Source organism: Dromiciops gliroides, chromosome 6 (genome assembly GCF_019393635.1).
Source record: "Dromiciops gliroides isolate mDroGli1 chromosome 6, mDroGli1.pri, whole genome shotgun sequence".
In the NCBI taxonomy this organism is placed as follows: Eukaryota; Metazoa; Chordata; class Mammalia; order Microbiotheria; family Microbiotheriidae; genus Dromiciops; species Dromiciops gliroides.
The window spans coordinates 185,886,246-185,910,028 of record NC_057866.1 but is presented as its reverse complement, the minus strand read 5'-3'; the positions used below and the strand labels follow the sequence as shown (position 1 = coordinate 185,910,028).

The 23,783-nt window shown below is 35.4% G+C and overlaps 1 protein-coding gene across 3 annotated transcripts in view; it reads left to right on the top strand.

The window, feature by feature from the left end:
- SPOCK3 (SPARC (osteonectin), cwcv and kazal like domains proteoglycan 3) overlaps window positions 1–23,783 on the top strand; it is a 577,080-nt gene that overhangs the window by 268,034 nt on the left and 285,263 nt on the right. For 2 of the 3 annotated variants that reach the window (XM_043972767.1, XM_043972769.1), the window contains exon 5: window positions 16,500–16,614. In XM_043972767.1, coding sequence (XP_043828702.1) covers window positions 16,500–16,614 — 115 coding nt within the window. Of the gene's footprint in view, window positions 1–12,626; window positions 12,646–16,499; window positions 16,615–23,783 lie in introns of those variants that run through there. The other variant, XM_043972770.1, reaches the window with a different exon arrangement.

Genomic DNA, 23,783 nt, shown 5'->3' with positions numbered 1-23,783 from the left:
CCTCAATTATGTTGATCATTATGAGACAACATGAGGCAAAATGATGTAGTACTTGCAGCAGAATTTCCTAAACTGTGGTTCATGATTTTAATATCTGTAGATAGATATGTTACAATGTAATTGGTTTTCTATGTGATCCTATGCATTTTTATGCATTTAGAAACATTATTTTATCTATACATGTAACTGGAAAATAATAAAATATTTATATTAAAAAACAAGAACAACATTATTTTGAGGAGGGGTCCTTAGGTTTCAGTAGACACAGTGTGAATCATGAGCCTGCAAATAGGTAAAGATCTTTGGCTTAGAGGGTCAGCCTTGGAGCCTCCTAAGTTCAAGTACTCCTTTCTTTTTCTTCCTTCCTTCCTTCCTTCCTTCCTTCCTTCCTTCCTTCCTTCCTTCCTTCCTTCCTTCCTTCCTTCCTTCCTTCCTTCCTTCCTTCCTTCCTTCCTTCCTTCCTTTCTTGGTGAGGCAATTGCGGTTAAATGAGTTGCCCAGGGTCACATAGCTAGAAAGTGTCAAATGTCTGAAGCCGGATTTGAACTCAGGTCCTCCTGAATCCAGGGCCGGTGCTCTATCCACTGCGCCACCTAGCTGCCACTCAAATACTATTTCTCTAGTTACATGTAGAGATAGTTTTCAACATTTGTTTTTATAAGATTTCTAGTTTGCAAATTTTCTCCCTCCCTTCCCTCCCTCTCCCATCCTCAAGACAGCAAGCAATCTGATATAGGTTATGTATGTCCAATCATATTAAACATATTTCTTTATTAGTCATGCTGTGAAAGAAGAATCAGAGCAAAAGGGAAAAACCTCAAAAAAGGAAAACAAACAAACAAAACTAGAAATAGTATGGTACAATGTGCATCTAGATTCTACAGTTCATTTTTTCTGGATTTGGAGAGCATTTTCTCTCATGAATTCTATGGAACTATCTTAGACCATTGTATTGCTGAAAAGAGTCTACTCTATTACAGTTGATAAACAGACAATGTTTGTTGATACTGTGTACAGTGTTCTTCTGGTTCTGCTCATCTCACTCAGTGTTACTTCATGTAAGTCCTTCCAGGTTTCTCTGAAATCTGCCTGCTCATCATTTCTTCACATTGATTTTTTTTTTTTTTTTAGTGAGGCAATTGGGGTTAAGTGACTTGCCCAGGGTCACACAGCTAGTAAGTGTTAAGTGTCTGAGGCCATATTTGAACTCAGGTACTCCTGACTCCAGGGCCGGTGCTCTATCCACTGCGCCACCTAGCTGTGCCCCCACATTGATTTTTTTAAAAACTTTGTGTTCTAAATTTTCTTCCTCCCTCCCTCCTCACTCCTCCCTATGGAATCATGCAATTCAATATAAGACATTAGTCAAGTTGTGAAAGAAAATAGAATAACTTTAGAAAGAGGAACTATCAAATAAAATTATACTTCAATCTATATTCACATAACATCAGTTCTTTCTCTGTTGATGTTTTTTCATTTTTCATAATTCTTTGATAGCATCCTGCTCAATTCTTTCAGTTACTATTGCTAACTGTATTACCCTCCATCCTATTCCCTCCCCTTGATATTTACACTATTTTCTATCTTCTTTCACCCTATCCCTCCTCAAAAGTGTTTTGCTTTTTACTGCCCCTCCCCCAATCTGCCCTCCCTTCCTTCACCTCTCTCTACCCCTTTTTACCCTTCCCCTACCACTTTCCCCCAGGGCAAAATATATTACTATACCCACTTGAGTGTTTATATTATTTCCTCTTTGAGCCAATTCTGATGAAAGTAAGGCTCACTCACTCTCCCATTCCTTCCCCCTCTTCTCCTCCAATCCATAAGCTTTTTCTTGTTTCTTTTATGTGATTTAGACCCTTCCACCTCTCCCTTTCCCTTTCTTCCAGTGTCTTCCTTTTACCCTTTAACTTTATTTTAAAGATGTCATCATGGGTCAGCTAGGGGACACAGTGGACAATGCACCAGCCCTGGCCCCAAGCCCAAATCCAGCCCCAGACATAAGCCATCCCACCCTGATTGCCCCTCAAAAAAAAAAAAAGGATAAATGCTTTCCAGATATGCAGTTAAGTCACTTGTAACCCAGCTAATTCCTCTGAGCCTATAGATTCTAAAAGATTTGATCTGCATTGATAGGACTTTCTGTTTTAGGAGTTACCCAAAAATTTGAAATCATAGGGGAAAGGTTTAAGAAAAATAAAATGCATGTTATTTGATATGAGCTTTACCCATTAAATAGCAAAGTAATTGGGTATGCTCTGAAAAATACTTAAATTCCTTTAAATATTTATTTTTAATCCAATATAGGCTATTTTGTAATTTCCTATTTAAGAAAAAAATGAACAATAGAGGATGAATTATAAAGTCCAACACTTTATCCTTCTATTATATTTTAAAAATTCATTCTTTTCTGATATTTAATATGGTGTTCATGGCAATGTCTAACTGGTCCTTTCACACTACCTAATGATCAAACTAGGGTTAGGTACTACTATTCCCAAGGGCATCTGGATGAAAGGCTATGTAAGGATCAACCTAACTCTGTGCCCAGAAGTGGAAAAATAATATAAAGCCAATGTTTATAGAAAATGAAAGTGATAATGCAGTACATATTCATAGCCAGCTTTGCTGAGGCACTTCTTATCTTTAAAAAAAGATTCATGCCAGTCAAAATTTCAGACTCTATTGAATTAGACAATAAAGAAAGAGTGGGTAATGAGATATGGCTCTATTTATGGAATGTAGCTTTTTCTATTTGGCCTAAGCCAAATATTAGATATTAGATATTAGACAATGATTCCACTAGATTTTAGGACCAAGGAGGAATTAGGAATTGGAGTAGCTTTATTAGATTTTCCTATTGAAACAATAAAACTCTGAAGATCTTAAAATAGATTATTTTACCCACAATCACATGTTTTTCATGATGTCTGGTTTATATAGGTAATATCCCCACGAAATGGAGGTTTGTAATGTTATAAGCTATTGTATAAAAACACAATATTCAATTATATAAACTATGATTAATTCTCTGGTATGCTGTGTGCTCTGTGCTCGGCATTGGGGATAGAAATATTTAAAACAATGAACAGTTCCTTCCCTCAAAAAACTTGTAATCTATTTGAGGTGGGAGGGAGAAGAGAGTACATTTTATAATTAAACATATTTTATGAGACAGAATGAGGCTTGTGCTGGTACATGTTTAGCAATTGGCTCTCCAAAATGTCCTTGTAAGTTTAATCTGTATTATTTACATTTTCTCATCACTTTCTGAAGTCTAGACAATCAGGAAAATAAATCAAGCTCTGATTTGTACAGTCTGCTGATTTCTGAATTGTAAATGCACACTAATAATTTAATAATTAGCTTTTGTAAACTGGTAGAAGCTGGCTCAACCATCACCTGAATGTTAGTAAGGCAATTAAGAGGTATAGATGAGGAAATATGAGAAATTTTATGAGGGAACTATAACTACCTCCTACTGTAGGGGCATCAGGGGAGGTTAGAAGGTGGAGGTGGCATCTAAGGTATGGAGAAAGAGAAGGATTTCAAAGTGGAAGGCATTGAGAGAATAGGTTCCCAGGATTCAAAGGTGGTACATATAAGTGCATGAAGTCTGGATGCATTTTTTTTTGGTGAGGCAATTGGGGTTAAGTGACTTGCCCAGGGTCACACAGCCAGTAAGTGTTAAGTGTCTGAGATCGGATTTGAACTCAGGGCCTCCTGACTCCAGGGCCGGTGCTCTATCCACTGCGCCACCTAGCTGACCCAATGCTTTTTTTTTTAAATGAGTCATAGCATATGATATGGAGAGTAGGGCAAAATAGAGAATGTAGATTGGGAGGTATTTGGTAGGGCCTTAAATGCTGAGAAGAATACTGCAGTTTCCTTTATAGGTAGTAAAGAGCCATCTAGGACTTTTGACCAAAAAAAGATGGTTTGGAAATGCACAGAGTAGTCTGGGTGAAGAGTTAGAAGGGTAGTAATGTAGTCATGGACCTGGGCTCTTGTCACAGGTAATAAGACCCTGAATTAAAGCTGTGATGGTGTGAGCAGAAAGAAAATATTAGAGAATGCAAGAGCAACTGGTAGAATCTATAGGATTTGGCCACTGATCAGTAAAAAGTGAATACATTTAGGATCCTGCATGACAAGGAAGATAGTGGTGCCACTAGAAAACAATATATATGTCAAGTGACTGCTCACATAATAAAACTGTAAAGATTTCAATCCAATAAACCTATGTTAGGCACCTGATATGTCCTATGTCTAGGAAATGCAACTATTAAGCACATAATAAATCCCTCATAAATGCTTGTTCCGGATCTCTAAATCTCTTAATTTTGTGTAATTCCTGTTTCAAGATATGTAATGGGTAAGGAAGAATTGAGGGCAGGTGGTAGACTTTTATGTAACTGAAGTTATTATTAAGGTTCAAAACCAAGAAAGTCACTCCAAAGACTTGCAGTTATATTTAATCACATTTAGCACCACAAAATTGGCTGTCAAAAGTCTAATTAACTATCAGACATTAGCTCAAGTTCCCATGCTGTTCACTTGCTCAGCCTTACATTACAACATCTGGCAAGTCGGGAAGCCACATCTTCCTAAAATATTAAAGCTTAGAATGACACTAATACAAAGTATTGTTAAGGCCCCCAAATCATATTTAATGTTGCATTGTTGAGCCATACAGAGGGATTACTTTCATAATTACTTTTGAGTTCCTAGTCACCTCATTTTATGTGCAAGCACACAATCAACCCTGAAGACACATTTTAGCGAATGAAAGGCTGGTCTACATTTGTGGCTTGCCTCTTTAGTTATAATCATCATTTCTTTAAGGCTGTAAAATTTTCCCTCTATGAAATGGCAAAGTTAGGCCTGTTTTGGAATCAGTATGCATGTCTGACTTGCTCTTTAAGGTAGGTGCCTTTTATATGCTGCCTCATAATTTAAATATACTTAAGCTGATACAATGAAATCCAAAAAGAAGGAAATCTAATTATAACATGCTGGAGCTTCAGTGGTCACTGTTACATATATCTCTTTTTTTGTTTTGTTTTGCTTTATTTTGGTGGTTTTTGTTTTGAATGTAATAAAGCAAAAATGCCTAGAATCAATGGTAACTTTTTTTTTTTTTAACTTTGCACACACCTATCTTCCTACACACGGACCGTTTGTGGCTGCTATCTTTGTATAGATGCTCTTGCTTCTATTTTGTCTACTAATTTCATACAGATTGGGGGTCTACTTTCTTGCTATCCAGTGCCATCTTAGGTAATATTCATTAACTTAATGGGATTCCTTCTGCTAATTATAAAAAAAAAACTGTAACAAATCCATATAGTATTTTATTTTGAATGTGTCTACTGCCATGCTTCTCAACTTGGGGCTTTGGTATGGGATAGGAGTCAGTATTATTGCAAGATTTCTGGAAATCCAGCTGTGACTATATGTTAGAGCTCACACATGTAAAAATTATGACATTTCAAATGTATATGTTTTCCTAGGCAATGGATAGGAACATAATTTTAAAGCTCTAGGACTAGAATGGACTTGAGAAGCCTTCTAGGTTAGCCCCTTCAGTTTACAGGAAGTTATGTTTTGCCCAAGGTTACATGGGCCTTAAGTAATACCATAACTGTTGCTTACTATTTATTTAACATTTCTCAAAGCACTTTATATCTCTTACCTCATTTGATCCTCATAACATTACCATGAAAAGGTATTATTCCCCATTTTATATTTGAAAAATCTGATGCTTGGAAAGCCTCCTGTTGGTTCCAAGGTCATACAAAGGAAGAGGAATAAGTATTTCTAATGCACCTACTAGTCCCAGGGATTGGAGTAAGGATTATTACAGATATTATCTTATTTAATCTCAGTTTGCATATAAACTAATAGTTGAATGCAGTTTTCCTTTGCTCTAATTTCAAGACTCCAAATGACATGATGTGTTGTCTCATATAACCTTTAGCTTATAATTGTGATGGAGTCTGATAAATGATCATTAATTTTCCTCAGCCCCTAACATACCACAGGGATGTATATACGTGTGCTTAATGTGATTTTTCAATCAGTAAAGCTTAATAACTACAAATATAATGGGATATGTTGGGGGCAGCTAGGTGGCATAGTGGATAAATCACTGGCCCTGGATTCAGGAGGACTGGAGTTCAAAATCCACCTCAGACACTTGACACTTACTAGCTGTGTGACCCTGGGCAAGTCACTTAACCCTCATTGCCACCCCCCAAAAAGAAAGTAAATATATGTGATGTAAAAACAAATATAATGGGATATGTTGCCTAAGATATTTCTATTTATTTTTTAATTTTAGAAATGCCTCATTCTGGAAAAGTGCCATTTAAAAAACTTCATACTATTGAAATTTGTAACATTGAGCCATTAAAACTGTTCTGAGAGAGGCAATAATGATTCGCAATCATGAATGCTGGTGTTTCTCTATAGGATTTTCTTTGCTCTCAGATCTGTGGTTTAGATATTTGTGTCTTTGAACCCAAGGGAACATTGCTTGATAGTATCAGAGATTTAGAGCAGGAAACTATGTCAGAGATTATAGATAAGGAAATAGAGGCCCACAAACTTTCAACCTCCCCTCCTCCAATCTAGTCCTGAAAACAGTAATGTGGAAGAAGCTTGAGAAAGTCCCCACCCACCTCCTTCTCAGTCCTGGAAACGGAAGCCAAATTTAACATGGAGGTCAAAATCACGAAATAAAGTAGAAAATTGAGAAAACGCCAACAACAAAAAAGAACCTGACTATAAAATCCTACTATAGTGACAAGGAAGGTCAAGACAGAAAGGGCTTGGAATATGGTATTCCAGAAGGCTAAGGAACAAGGATTACATCTGTGAGCAGCTGAAGTTGGCCCTGGTCTCCCTGAGCAGGCCGCCTCTCCTCCAGTGCAAGTGGTCTCCCTGAAACCACCCCAGGCACATAAGCCTCAGGCATCACACCTAGCCCAGGCCCTGCTCAGCAGGATGCACACGAAAAACCTCAGGCACTCCAGAGCTTGGTCTGCCCAGCCCCCAGCTCCCTGCATTGCTATGCCTGTCCTGGGGGCGCCAGTGAATTAGCTTGGCCTGTGTGAGGGCTGTCAGCCAGAACTTCAGGAAGGGTTATATAGCCTCGGGAGGGGAGGGCAGTGAAAAGGGTGTAGGTAGGTGGGAGAAGAAGTGCAGGGGAGCTGGAGTGAAGGAGAAAAAGTGAAAGGGAGATTAAGAGAAGGGAACTGGAGGCTTTCAGTAGCAGAGGAGGCGGCTGATGGTGAAAGTGAAAGTTGAGGAAGGAACTGAGAAAGGGAGACTGAGAAGAGGAGGACGGCAGATGACATTGAAAGGTATGGCTGACAGTGAGTGCACAAGCAGCAGGTAGGGAGAGGGGAGCAGCAACCAGCATACCCTCAGGCGAGAGACAGACATGCTGCAGGAGAGAAAGTTAAAACACAGTCCGATTGTATATTTCTGGCTTTTATTTCTAAATTTGTTCCTTATTAATCAACCCTGTATTTGCTTTAGTGGAAAAAGAGTCTTCCTAATCTTTTTCTTTTTCTTTTTTTGGGTTTTTTTTTTTTTTTGGTGGGGCAATTGGGGTTTAGTGACTTGCCCAGGGTCACACAGCTAGTAAGTGTGAAGTGTCGGAGGTCGGATTTGAACTCAGGTACTCCTGAATCCAGGGCCAGTGCCTTATCCACTGCGCCATCTAGCTGCCCATCCTAATCTTTTTCTAATCAGGCTGGGAGAGGCAATGGGGGATGGAGAGCCTCCCAATTGGCTCTCCCCATATTAAATTAATAGCAGCTCAGATAGCCAGCTAATTTGAGTTATAGGAGTTCACAGATTAGGCCTAGTTAATAATATATTTTTTACATGAATGGCAACTGTGACAGGACCTACGAGCCAGTTATAATTTTTCAGCTACCTATAGAAGGTTTTCAGATTAGATAGCAGTTAATATTATTTTTACATATCTAAGAATAACATATACCCTGAAAAAATCAGTGTAATCCTTCAAGGAAAGATGGATGTGTAATAAAATAGAAGACCTTTGAGCATTTCTAATGAAAAGACTAATACTGAATAGACATTCATACACAGGATGCAAGAGAAGTATAAATGGTAGAATATGAAAACAATGTCATAAGGAACTCAAGGTTATAGTGTTTAACTTTTTATAAGGAAATATATAATTATAATTTCTAAGAACTTTATCATTATCAGAAAAGTTAAAAGGATTCTACATAAAAAGAAGGAATGAAAGTGACTTGATTATGTTGGGATATGTAAAAAACAAACAAAAACCAAAACAAAACAAGATGAATATGTGAGAAAGTGGGATGACCTGTGAAAAGATGGAAGGAAGAAGAAGAAGGGGGAAATTATTTCATATAAAAGAGGCATTCGATTCTATCAAACATTTCTGCCTTTATATTCCAAGTGTTTGTCACAGTGCCTGACTACAGCAGGCATTTAATGTATATTTTTTGACCTGATGACTTTTGAACTCTAAATCTTTTATTTAAATCTACAATCCTGGGATCTTATAGATTTCCTTAATAATTTATTCAATATCTTTTTTTTTTAAGTGAGGCAATTGGGTTAAGTGACTTGTCCAGGGTCACCTGTTAAGTGTCTGAGGCCAGATTTGAACTCAGGTACTCCTGACTCCAGGGCCGGTGCTCTATCACTGCACCACTTAGCTGCCCCTATTCAATATCTTATTCTTTCTTATATCAAACATCTTCCATTTAAAAAAAAAATAGTAACTGGAACTCTCAGTGGAGCAGCGGGTGGAGCATTTGACTTGGAGTCATGAAGGCCTGAAGAAAAATCTCTCTGGTAGATACTAGCTATGTGACCCTGGGCAAGTCACTTAACTTCTATCTGCTTCTCAGGATGTTCTGAATATAAAATGAGATAATATTTTAAAAAACACTTTGTAAATTTTATTGCACTGTAGTTAGCTGTTATTACCTATTATCATTAATAATAATGCCTTTCTAAACTATTTAATGGAAACCATAAATATATATAAGGATGCATCAGTGAAGAGCATGATCTCAGTGAAGCAACTACTAATTTAAAACCTAAGCAAAGGTTCATGTTCCTAAAAGATGTGCTGGCCACCAATATGCTATGTGTGCATTGTCCAGAACATTTTTTTTTCTCTGTGTGAATTAAAATGTCCTCAGAATATGCCAAATATTATCACTACCACTTTCAATCAGGCATTAATTTTAAATTAGTAATTTAGTGAACAATGCAAGGATACCACATTGGTCAGAGAAACCAAACATTTATAAGTAATGTTTTAGCGACTGATTTTGCTTTTGTTTTTATGTTTGCTTAGACCTACTAGAAAGTTAGCAAGAAAGTCTATCAAAATATTCCCATCCTATTTGCTTTTCTTCAAACCAGAATGACTGCCAACAAGGATGACTGTTTTCTAGTTGTACTTGGCTATCAGGAAAGGCATCTGGGCAAACCTGGGGAACACTCATCATTATATCTATAAGAAAATTCCTAAGGCTGCAGCTCTTTTACAGAGTTGGTTATTTTAGGGCCCTCTGGTGACTTTGTTTTTATACTTCAGACAACTTGGGTGTACAGGGGTGCACTATCCTTCATGGGCTTAAAACCTTTATCATGCTAGCTATATCTTTTATGATATCTATGGTGTTATATATTGTGGGTGCACACACACATATATAGTATATATATATATATATATATATATATATATATATATATGTACATATACATATATGTATGTAGTTATATATGTTTGTGTATATATAGAAACACACATACAAATACTTCCCGTGGTGCTTTCTTAGGCCCTCTTTCACACTTTCTGCTGATAACTTCATCAGCTCCCATGGACTTAACTATAGTCTCTATGAAGATAATTTTATATATTTATCTATACTTTCTAAGCTTTAGTCCTCCATTATCAGTTGCTATTGGACACTTCAAACTTTATGTCCTGGAATCATCACAAATCATTGTGTCCTTAACTGAATTACCTATCTTTTCTCCTAAATTCTATATTCTCCTATTTCTTTTAAATACTCGACTATTGGGAGCAGCTAGGTGGCACAGTGGAAAAAGCACTGGCCCTGGATTCAGGAGGACACGAGTTCAAATTTGACCTCAAAAACTTTATACTAGCTGTGTGACCCTGCGCAAGTCACTTAACCCTTTATTGCCCTGAAAAAAAAAAATGCTCTACCCTTCTTCCATTTTCCCAGGTTTGTAACTTAGGCAAAATCTTATATTCCTCATTCTCCCTCAAATGTTGAGTATGATCGTTTGCCAAATCTTGCCATTTCAACTTCCAACACATCTCTCTCAACTGACTTTTTTCCTCTACTCTCACAACTAATTATTGTAATTATCTCCCCCCAGTAGAATTTTGAGCTTCTTGGAAATAGTAATTATTTCAGTCTTTGTACCTGTCTCCTCATTATCTAGCCTGATATCTGGCACATAGGGCATAACAAATGGTTGTTGATTGATTGAGAAGAAAGATACTACAAAGATCTTGAATTGGATGTATTTATAAAAAAAAAAGATATATCTAGAGAAATGCAGAAATAACAAACACTAAAATCTGTGGTGTCAACCTCAAATAGGAAGTGATCCCTGCTGATGACATATTGACTTAGAAAACTAAAAATTTACATGATTCGTGCTATATTTTTATTTATTATTTAAATATTTCCTAATTATACATTAATATGGTTCAGGTTGCAAGCTGCAAATCACTTCTAACTTAGATAATTTCCAAATTCCATTATAGCTCTAAAACTCTATCTTTCCAGCAGGGATATATATGTACATTTATCTCTGTATATATCTATTTATCTCATAATTCAGAAAAAAAGGAACACAGGTGAAGTGGAAAAAAAAGACTAAAGAAGGTTAAGTAGGATTAGTAGGTCCTTTGAAATTCAACTGTTTTTTTCCAATTATATAAGGTTTCTGAAAAAGTATTTAAAGAAAAAAATATGTTTGGATTTTAATGTACCTATAAATTAAAGACATATGACATAGCAATGTTGAAGATGCCCATGTTCTCTCTGTTAAAAGAATTAAATTATTATATTATTTTAAAATAATATGACTATTATTTAAACATAATATGACTATTATCTCTGATGTGTCAGAAAGTGCCTCTGATTGGCTGACTATATATGGCAATTAGTATTTTGATTTTTAAAAAATACTTGACTTGCAACCTTACCATAGTGCAGTGTTGTTTTTTTTTTTTTAGGTTTCAGATATTTCCTTTCTCTCCTTTATAAGTTTGATATTTTCTAATAATTTGTTTTCTTTTTAACATTAATGTAAAATATTTATACATCAGACATAAGCATATGTCAATTTCATATATGCATGTGTGTATATATACATATATATGTAATGTATATAAATATTTACTGTTTATTTGAAGAAATGTTTATTCCTTATGGTATCTAAATATTAGTAAAGGCCTAGAATATCTTTCTGATTTTTAGTTCCTAAATTATTGAATTCAATATATTATTTAACAAGTATCCTCATGTCCTCTTTTCTGACTTGGAAATAGTTTAAAACTATTTACACTCAAAATATATTATCCTTGACTGTTTACTTCAGCATTGCCCATATTTTATCATTTTTCCTCTTCCCTTTCTATTATCCGAAAGTTGTTTTTCTGTATTTCTCATCTCAGCAACTAAAACAAAGCACATATCTGTCCACAAAAATATATATTACGCTTCTTGCCCACAGATCCTCTAGAAAAGAACACACAAAAAGAGGAATCGGCATATTAAATTAAATTGATTTCCTTTGGCTTGTTGCCTCATTCTCATTGTGTCTTGGCCAATGCTTTTATTCATTGCTGTATACCTTTTTCCTCCCTCTAGAGGAAAAACTCTTGATTTTTAGAATAGCACATCTATAATCTCTGGTTATACTTTTTCTCTGGAAATGCTGATAAGCTATTATAGTCTGCCTTCATCATGGTCATTTTACTAGTAAAATTGGACAGACCATTCATATTACAATTACACTCTGAGAAGAAATGGATTTTTTAAGTCTATAAGAAAGGACATTTTAGCTTTCCATAGGGACACTGTCCTTGTTGGAAAAATGGTGTGACCAGCCTCTTGGCAGACAGTCATTGTGAGCTTTATTTAATGAATACAATGAATAAGGACTTGTTGCTGAAAGAACATTATGCATATTGTAATAGTCACACATGAACAGATCCCAGAGTTGGGACATGACTCTTTTCTTCATCTGACCTAAGTCCATGAATCATTGAACACTGAAAAAAAGCATACCAAATCATTTCCTATTACATAAATATTAAGTATAAAGAATCCAATAGCAGGGGAAAAAGATTCTCAGGGCAGCTGGACAGATTATATTCATTTTATTTCATCATCTCTTGCATACCCTTTCCTTCACAGAACAGCCAACACTCTCTATAAGGTCCCCATAAGGTCACCAGCATCAATGATGACTCTGTATGCATCCCATCTTTCCCTTCTCTGATTTGTCTTCCACAAAACTGCTAAATTTAGGTTCCAAAATTATTGTTCTCTCCATGCCATCCCTTTGATCAAGGTTCGCCAATAGTATATAACAGAATCATCTCTGATATGGAAAATCATCCATATTCTGACTCCAACAAATATTTCTGGACTTAAGTTACTCTCCTCTCCTCACACATTCTATATTCCTGCCAAACTGGCTATTTTGCTGTTCACTTTTATTAATTCAATCAAGCAGTGTTCTTATTGAATAAAGGTCATTGCTTTTCAGTGTGATGAAGTTGATTAAGGGATCTCCATTCATATATTTTGCATTTATTTTTACACTTATTTTGTGCTTCCTTATTGGAGTGGATGTTGCTTTGCCCATTAGAATTTTACTCCTTGAGGGTAAAGTCTATTTTGTTTTTCTTTTGAATGTCTTGGAAGCATGCAGGTAGGGACAAATAGATCGAGAGAATTGAAGATATATCTGTCTGTATAATTTTGACATAAAATAGAATATTGTTTTGATTTTCAAAATTTTGTGAAAATTGGGGAAAAAAACACCATAAGACCAAGAGAGAGCTAGTGTAGTGCAGTGGAAAGACTATAATTGGTCTTATTATCAGGGACTTATATTCAAATTCTGAAACAACCCTTCAATAACACTAACTTTGTGTCTTCAATTTAACCCTTTATATAAATGTAAAATCAGATAGTTAGACTAATTGGCCTCTGAAGTTTTTTACATTCTAAACTTATGATCCTAAGCAGTTGTAGACAAATTTGCCTAGGGAAATCCTTTATTCACTAGGTTGATGTGAGTTTATGCTAATGAATTTGCCAGTAAAGCTAAGGTGAATGAACTATGCATAATAATTGACAGTGAGCATCTTTTTTTTGCTTCTATTCTTTTAGGATAGCTTTGAGTATTTGTTGCAAATAATAGTCTCTAAAGTGATATAGACTTTAATAATGTCCTTTAATTCTTATGGTCTTTAGTATTTTTAATAGAAATGTTATTTTTTCTGTTTCTTCCTAAAGTAATATAGGGTTTGATGTTTCTATCATTAAAATATTTATTATGCTAATTGCTTTCCTAAGCTTAAACTATATTTAGATTCCTGTAATAAATCCAACTTAGTCATAAAAAATAATTGTTTTGATACATCATTGTAATTTACTTGCTAATGTTTTATTTAACAATTTTGCATCGATTTCCATTACTGTTATTGATCTATAGTCCCTTTTTTCTGCTTATTCTTCTTGGCTTGAGGCACAGGACCACACTTATCTCAAAAAAGGTTCTTTGTAGAAGTCTAACTTTTTGTTCTGTCTGAGAATAGTTTTGTATCATAAGGGTTTTTTTTTTTTATTCATTGAATTTACTTTAAATCTGTCTAGTGTTAGAGTTTACCAATTAACCTTGCCTAACAAAAACAGGTGACTCTTGCTTTTCAATTCTGTGATTGGGTTATGTGCCTTATCATTTTCCTTCCTGTTAACTTTAGTATTTTTTTGGTAGAAATTCATCCCTTTCATTTAAGTTTTTTTTGTTTGTTTTCAGTTTTGATTCTATATATTTCAGGTTGGTAGTTTATGATGATTTTCTTTCTTTATTATCTAGTGCTACAATTTCCTTTTCCCTTTTTGATTTTGTGAATTTGGTTCTCAGTTCTTTGAAAATCAAATTTGCTAGTCATTCCAGTTTTAATCCTAGATATAGCCCCTCACCTTTCATCAAACACATATTCTAGGATTCCAGGACTATGATCCTGTTTGATTATTTGTTTTTGGTTACATATTCTGATTTGCCCACCCCTCTGGTTCCTTAACTCTTTCTGATAGAGACTTATCTAATTTTAAGGAGTTATTTCCTTTCCAACACTCAACCATTCCTCTTATAATAATGTAGCATTCATATGTTGTTAGAAAATTTGTAAAATGCTTAAAAATCATTATCCCATTTGATTCTTGAAAAGAGTGGGTGGGTACAAAAGATATAGTTCTTGAAATTTTATAGGTAAGGAAATTGAGACTCAGAGTAAGTAAGTGGCTTCACCGTGGTTTTCTAGTTAATCTCAGGGGCAGAGATTTTCTAATTTGGAGTCCAGCATTGTAACCAGAATAGAACCAAAGCTTGTTGTATAAGGTAATTTTTTTCTTCCAAATCTTAGTCTTTGTTTTTTCAGCAATTGTTTTACAATGTGAGACTTTTCAAGGTACAAAAATACATTCTTAGAACATGCAAACATTGAATCATCATTTACTCATTGCTTGTTATTTAATTAAAAAGCAATAGCATTGGTTACCTCCTAGGGATGACCAACTGTTGTTATTATTACTATTATTATTATTAGCTTTTAGGTAGTACCTGCTATGTGATGGGCATTGTGATATGCATTTTGCAAATATTATCTCATTTTATACTTCAACAATTCTGGGAAGTAGATGCTATTATCATCTCCACTTTACCCTTGAGGAAACAAAAGCAAAGATGTAATATACCCAAAAGCAACAGAAATTTTCAGAGAAGGGTAGCACATTTGGTAATATATTAGTATTATTATTCCATATAATACATTCCACCTTGTTTCATTTCTCATCTTCAGGGAGTATATCTACTTTGATGCTTTCTTGATGCTTTTTTTTTCTTTCAATATAAATTCCTTACAGGTTATATATTTATTTTGTGCTCATCATAGTATATGGTATAAAATATTTCTATAAATCTCTTTCCTGGAAGTTTTCAGGTTTCCCCCAAAACTCTTCTGCCTTCAGTCATATAGATATTTATAGGCATATGTATTTTTCTCTATTATACTAGAAACTAATGGGGGGGAATGATTATATTTGTGCACATGTATACATATATACACTTCTGTACACATTTATATATGCATCTGTATATAATGCATATATTATTTTTGCACAGATAAAGATAGATATATTATGTATCATATATGCAGATAAATTATAAATCTTCTTTGATCTTTATCTAAGTATCTATCTTTACTTTCTATCCAGTCTTCTTGGCAAAGAGAAAGTAACTTCTTAAATTAGTTCCATACTGAAGGTGACTCATCCTCCAAGAGCCAACATCATCTTGATGAATGAGAACATGTGTGTAGTGAATGAAATCTGAACCTGATTTTTAGAAGCTGCAAAAATACACAAGCCTAGTTGGCCTTTCTGTTCATTTGAAGGAAAATCCAATTCTTCATATGGAGAAAATTGCAAATATTTATACAGTGAGTGATTTATTGTACAATGCCCTTCTCACTTGATGGTTTTACCTAGATAGCCCATATCAACAATATATATTCCATGGGGTCACTATATTATATAGTGTGCCCATTTGCTATTAGTCTTTCCCTTTCCTTACAAAATGTGAAGAGGAGTTTAGAGAATTTCAGTACAATTTATACTCTTTATAACAGCAAAATGTGGGCAGTTAATGCCTGTTCTTTTGTGAAAATTATCACCCAACTTTTATACCAAAAAAAAAAACACCTTGGTTTTCTGTACTTTAAAAGGAATAAATAGCACTCAGTTTAATTCTATCTTATGATCACAGTGATTTGGAATTTGCTTTGATATAAAATGAATGGTTGATGCAAAACTTCATTTGACCAGTAGCTCTCAGTTATGCTCATAGTGACATTAATTTTCTTTCAAGATAGGAAGGTTGTTGGCAAAGAATGCCTGTGGACAAAAAATAGGTGAATTTTTAACTGAAATTGTTGTTGTTAAATTAGTAGCTGTATTTTAATAATCTTTTGATATATGATATCTCTGTTCTAGAGTATACTTTCCATGAGGTCAAAAACTGACCACCTCAGAGTGGAACCTGAATAAAATATTTTCAGGATTTAATCGTATTAGAACTGGACTATTAATTTAACATAAATATTTTATTAATGTGTTTTTCACATTTTTTTTTAGCTTTAGACCCGGCTAATGATCCATGCTTAAAGATGAAATGTAGCCACCACAAAGTGTGTGTTGCCCGAGATCCTCAGACAGCAGTTTGTATTAGTCATCGGAGACTCACACACAGGTAAACAATGTTAATGTCTTTAATTGGATTGCACTTTTTAATCACAACTACAAATTACAAATATCTAGTAAGTACTGCTAACTTTTTATCCAGTGTTTTATTGACATCATTATAGGAACATGTTGGGGATGTTTTTCCCCTAATGGTTTGTAATTGTATTAACTACTGTGAAATAACCTGAAAAACTAGATCTATTATAGGATTTTAGTCATATCTTATGAAATAAGTCATGAAAAAAGTAGCTTAAAGGAAGATTCTAATACAATACTTATTATGACCTTAAGAACTCAATAGAATGAAATATAAATTGATACCATCTTATCATCACAACTGATTTATAATAAAGGAATGATATTCTCTGCTGGAGAAAGGTCAGGGTATTTTAGGATTAGGATCAAAGGGATAGACCTAGAAGATACTTCACAAGTCTTTTGCAAGGCCTTTATTTTATAGTTAAGGAAACAGATACATGGAGCTTAAAATAAGTAACAATAAAAATTAAATCTTTGGGATTTCAATACCATTCACAATAAAAATAAAGGAGAAAGAGAGGGAGAGGAAGGGAGGGAGGGAGAGAGAAAGAGAGAGAGAGAAAGAGAAACAAGCCAGATTTGGAAATGTGGAAAGATCCCAGTTGTGAGATTGCAATAAAGGGAGGTGCTAAAATAATTTGACAGTAAGACAGCATCAAAAACAAAGGATATTGAGGGGGAGCTAGGTGGCACAGTGGATAAAGCACTGGCCCTGGATTCAGGAGTACCTGAGTTCAAATCCAGCCTCAGTCACTTGACACTTACTTGCTGTGTGACCCTGGGCAAGTCACTTAACCCCCATTGCTGTGCAAAAAACCAAAAACAAACAAACAAAAACAAGGGATGTTGGGCTAGAGGTAGAAAACCTGATTTTGAACAGAAACAGAGTTAATAACAGTGGCACAGATATACAGGATCTTGATTCAGACTACAAAGTTCAGGAATCCAAACCTACCTACCCATCTCTCTCTCTCTCTCTCTCTCTCTCTCTCTCTCTCTCTCTCTCTCTCTCTCTCTCTCTCTCTCTCTCTCTCTCTGTCTCTCTCTTTCTCTTCTGCTCTCCCTCTCTCTCTCCCTCTTCCTTTTCTTGGCTTTCTTCAGGCACCTGCTAACATTTTATATTGGATGTCTATTTTCTTTGTGTCCTGTTTGAAGTCGACCCTGCCATCCTCTTCCCTCTGCATTTTCTGCAGCTGGACAGTTCCTGCTACTATTCAGGCCTTATTCTCCATGGAAATGGTCATCTCTAAGCAGCTATAGATAGTAGTAAACAAGAGAAGAAGAAAAGTCGATTCCTACAAATGAAAGCATCATCAGCTGTTTTAAAATAGGCTGCATAAATTGCATGTGTACCCAGATAGCATGTAGGAGCCAAGTTTACATCCCATGACTGTAAAAGGGCACCAGGAGTATTGAGACAGGTTTGAGAGAGAGAGAGAGAGAGAGAGAGAGAGAGAGAGAGAGAGAGAGAGAGAGACAAAATTCCTTCTTCTCACAAGGGAGAAAAGAAAGCAAGTGTTACAGTAGTTGACATTTATACACATGATTTTTTTTCGATCCTCAAAGCAACCCTTGGAAGTAGGTGATTTTTTTTTGGCCCATTTTACAAATGAAAAATAGAGTCTCAAGAATTAAATAACTTGAACAGTGTCACAGCTTCCTAACTACATTTTCATCATACCAAACAGTTACATACTTGTCATGAGAAGGGACTTAAGTTTTTTCTTGATTTTTAGATAGATTTTCTTTATTATCTTCGTTTTTTATTATTTATATATTCCCTATGTCCCTTCCATTCCTCACTCTCTGAGAACCACCTGTTATAACAAAAAAGTTTTGTTTTTTTAATGACAACAAAAGAGTAGAAGTCAGGAAAAAATGGTCATATAATGTTCCACAACCATGGTCCTCTCACCTCTGCTAAGGAATAGATTTAGTGGGAAAATGTCTTCTCATATCTCATTTTTGGAGCCAAATCTTTTAAAATTTTGCTCATTTTCCTTTTTAAAAAGCTGGGACAGAAGAATAATTCATGTGAGGTTATAGCAGACCTGAGAGGTCAGTTAGGTAGCAACTCTCAAAAAAAAGAACATGTCAATAATAATCTTTATATTAGAAATTTACAAAGTAATTGGATTATATAATTATTATTGTCCCTATTTTAGTTATAAAGAATCTCACTCAAAGAGTTTAAAGGACTTGTATGTAGATTATATAAATTGTGTCATAGGTGGGATTCAAATCTGGGCCTTCTCATTCTTAGTCTAATTCTTCTTTTAACAATACTCTGGGGGCAGCTAGGTGGCACAGTGGATAGAGCACTGGCCCTGGATTGAGGAGTACCTGAGTTCAAATCCAGCCTCAGACACTTTACACTTACTAGCTGTGTGACCCTGGGCAAGTCACTTAACCCCCAGGGCCCCGAAAAAAAAAAAAGAAACAAAACAAAACAACAACAACAAAAACAATACTCCACTGCCTCTTTATTTTGTTTTGTTTTTTAAGTGAGGCAATTGGGGTTAAGTGACTTGCCCAGGGTCACACAGCTAGTAAGTGTAAAGTGTCTGAGGCCAGATTTGAACTCAGGTACTCCTGAATCCAGGGCTGGTGCTCTATTCACTGAGCCATCTAGCTGCCCCTCCACTGCCTCTTTAAATGGAAGTACAGAATTTTGAACAATCAGTCTGGAATACTTTGCCCTGTTACCTAAAGGTAGTCAATATGTCACAAGAAAAATATTGACCTGTTGACCAAAAAGAAAACAGATTATAATGAAATTGTGCTCTGATATTTCATGCCCTTGGGTACATCATTTAATTTCTGTAGGTCTCATTTTCTCCTCATTTGCAAAATGTAGAGGTTGGGTAAGAGGATATTTAAGGTCCCTTTGTATTCTAAATATGGAATCCTATGACAAATTCTTTCTGGGGTCATGTTATCTAGCTTGTCTTCTTAGAATTTACAGTAATAATTTTACATTTCCCGAAGCAATTTCCAAATATATTATTATGCTAATGATGATTTGTGAAATGGATGAGAAGAGAATGGGGTTTCCATCTTCCAAAAGGCCTGGAGAAGGGAGTGAAAGTACCACTTTGGACAGTTCCAGTTTCCTTGCTCCTACTAAGTTGGCTCTAAATTTAGAAGATGAGACTCACTTTTTTCAGTATCAAAATGGGGGTTAGGGGATGGAATAGGCATAGTTTTTCCCAGTCTCCCTACTTTTGCCTCTGATACTTCAAGAATTTTCTACAAACAGAAAATGGGATTCTTAATTCGGTAAAATCTAAAGACTTGTGTAGCAGTTTTTTTCTGTTTCTGACCTTGAAAATAACTATTAAGGATCTTGTTATATTTTGATTTTGACATAAGCCATATTCAGTCAATAATGATTTCCAAAATATTGACATTTTCATTAATATTTGATACTTCCATTTGAGTGGACAATCAGTAACAGTTACAAAACAGGCCATCCTAAACAGAAATGTTGGGTGACTGTTTTTTTATATATATGTATGGATAGACAATTCAGTCGTATATTACCTCAGAATAAGATTTTCTTGACCTGAATCTTATGGCTTGTTTGTTTCCTTCCACATAGTTCAGAGCTCCATGATTACCTTGCTGTGAGTGCCCCTTGATCTATTCAGTGTTCTGACTTGCCTTAATAGACATACTTCTTCATGAGTTGCTGTATCTTCTTCCCTTCAGCTCTGCCCTCCCCCCCAAGGGGAAAAAAATAAATGAAACTCTGTACCTGATTTCCTAATAGCTATTTAACACTCAGCTCCTATAAAATGGATCTGGCTGCTTCTCAGCAAAAAGTGATAAACTTCATTGGAGATCTTGTACTTTAGGACTTCCTGTCTTGGTATAACCTCTATTTTCCCCCAACCCCTTCACCCCCTCACCCCATTACATTGGTATAACCTCACTTGTAGCATTCTTTTAGGTGCAGGACCACTATTTTGGCAAAGACCAAGTTGAGCCTAAGCAAAGGTTACTTGGGATTTCAGATATTGAAAGGGTAAGAATCTAAACAAGAATGGAGATTGTAGCCCTGGAGTCAGGTATTGAATGAAGAGACAAAGTGTGATGGCATATCACAAAAAGTGACCATTATGCTGACTCATTCTGTTTTCTCAAAGCCTCTACAGCAGCTGTGGGACTTCCTAATATTGATGTTCCAGTGGTTACCAATGCTGACTCAGCTATATCCATAAGAACATATATATATATATATATATATATATATATATCTTTATGTCCTTGTTATGTTCCTTGTTAAAATGCATATTCCTTGGGAGTAGGGATTGTTTTATTTAGCTTTTTCCTATCTCTAGTGCCTAACACAGTGTTTGCATATAGGAGATTCTGAATAAATGTTAATTGATGCATACATATGATTTTCTTCTTTCATGAGGCTTTATATGTTTGTGGAGAAAAGGTATTTTCTTTTCTCCTTTAAATAAATGAGCTTGGAGGAACAAAGGAGGGTTTGTGTACATCAGGGAAGTGCATGCTACTGTGTTCTGCTCCCCATTGGGAAGCCTTGAAAATCAAGAAGATGGAATCTGGTTTAGAGAGTAAGTTTCAGGAATATAGACCCCATATTCTGTGAATAGCAATTATCTGTTTAAAACTTATATATTATCAAATGTCCATTTATTCAGTGTTCACAGGCACAAGTTCAGTGATAGCAAGTAATATCTATTAAAAGTTGAAGCTTTGTGGGGTTATATCCCTTTTTCAGCATTAATCACTAGCTTGAGAATACCATGTCTACTCAAGCAAAGTAGAAGTTAAAGACCCACACATGTACATGTGGACACACATAAATACAGATATTGATAATTGATTTCAAGCTGCTTTGCCTCCAACTTGTCATCACACTTGTGTGGTAGTGCTAGCTTTCATTTTACTAAAGTGGTAATCTACCAGTTCACAACAGATAAATTTTGACAGCAACAGTATGGCTCTTGTAATGATAAAAAGGGAAATGTTTTAAATCTTGCCAATGTGGTACAAGAATGGACTTCTTAGATGATGCAAAATCTAAGTTGAGGTTGCCAAACTCTAGATATGACCCACTTTTTATAGTTACCCTAGGGGAAATTTTGTGAATGCATCTATCCCCTCATGGCAAAGAGTTTCTTTTTTAATTGCTTCTTGTATTGTGAGTAAGAAGCCCAGTTTTTAGGCTCCCTTTGCTGTGTATGCAGCTGCAGATAATTAACACTATTTCTAGATCTCTAATGTTGGCACCAATCGATGTAGCTGATATTAAAAGAAAGAGGTTTGGCATAATAAAACATGGTAAGGCTGAAGAAGTTGTTGTTAAACAAAGCTAGCCATGTTAATTTCTGCATCATTTATATCAGTGGATGAAAAAAAAAGAAATCAATGCCCTCTGCAATGAGAGAATGCTTCAATACTGCTAAAAATGGCATTAGGAGCTCCATACCTTATAAATAATTGCCAAAATGACTTATCAACAATATAGCTAACTTTGTTGTTGTTGTTCTTTGTTCATTTCAGCAAGGTCTTATTTTTTGTGGCCCCATTTGGGGCTTTCTTGGCAAAAATATTGGAGCACTTTACCATTTCTTTCTCTATCTTGTTTTACAGGTGAGGAAATTGAGGCAAACAAAGTTAGGCATCTTGTGCAGGGTCACACAGTTAAGTGGCTGAAGCCAGATTTTAACTAATTTAACTAATCCTGATTCCAGGTCCAGCCCTCTATGCATTGTGCTACCTACCTGCCCCTTGATATAGAGCATTTTACCAGATGTCTACTTTTTATAAACTTGATTTCCCTGATTTTTGGAGAATAGGTATCAGATCACCTTATTCCAAAGAAGTGGGTGAAAGAGAATTTGACCTAAGAATGCTAGAAATGGAAAATTTCCAGGTCATAAAATCCTAAGAGTGTAGCCAAGGCAAAGGCCCCATTTGAGCTTTGCTGAAAATTTGTTTCCTACTCTCTTCAATTCCTTAATGCATGGATGACTTACAGAGAGGTGAGTAGGAGAGAATTAGAGACAGGTGAATAGGCAAAAAATTGCTGTAAAACTCAATGTTAATTAATTAAATATAATTTCTGAAGTTGAAAATGAATATAAATAACCCTTAAAAATAGAAGAAATAAACATCATTTGTAAGGACAAGCCAAGAAACAATGATATTGGTAAATCTTCTCCACCTTCTCTTATACTCATAGTGTATATTAGTTAAGGTAGAGATTTACTTCCCTAATCTCTTATATCGAAACTGTCATGGACAAGACTAGAAAAATACTTATTCTGGGAGTTAATAAAGAAAATTAAATGAGAAAATTACTAAGATTCTCTTGCTGGGGGAAGATTGACTAGGGGAAAAGGGTTCCCTACTTCAATAAAAGACCAGAGTCATTGCAAATTGTGTAATCCCAGTAAACCAATTGATCATTTCTTGTCTTACCTCCTCCCCAACTGGTAGTTAGGGACACTTCTGTGTAGAATATTCTGTTTGATTCTTGCTCACATTTTAGGAAGGTAATAAAAAAAGTGGTGAGCTTTGACAGGAGAGGATCACACTGGTGAAAGACATTGACCCCTATTAGATTGTAAGCTTCTTAAATACCATATCTGTCTTTTGCCTGTTTTTGTATATCCAGTTTAGCACAGTGCCTAGAATATAGTGAGTGCTTAATAAATGCTGTTTGTTGGTTGATTGATTGAATCCTTATATGAGGAGTAAAGGAAATGAGTCTTGTGAACTTCATGACTTATCTTCAAGTATAGAAGGGCTATCAACTGGATTAAGGATCAGAATCTGGATCAGGTTTTAGATCTGGGTGGGTGGTTAGAGGTCATCTATTCTCATTTTACAGATGTGGAAACTGAGGACCAGAGATTAAGTGATACCTCAAGGTCACCTAGGGAGTAATTGACTGTAGAAAGAGTAGATCTCAGATGGCAAGAATAGAAGGAAGGGATGGAGATTTCAGCAGATATAGGCTATATAGAACACCTGACAAATATTCACTCTACCTGTTTTCAGGCAAGCAAAACATGTCTCTCTGAAATAATATGAACTTTCCCCTTAGCTAATGTCTATTCTAGGTTCATTTCAAGTTGAAGTACTAGTGGTTTCCTT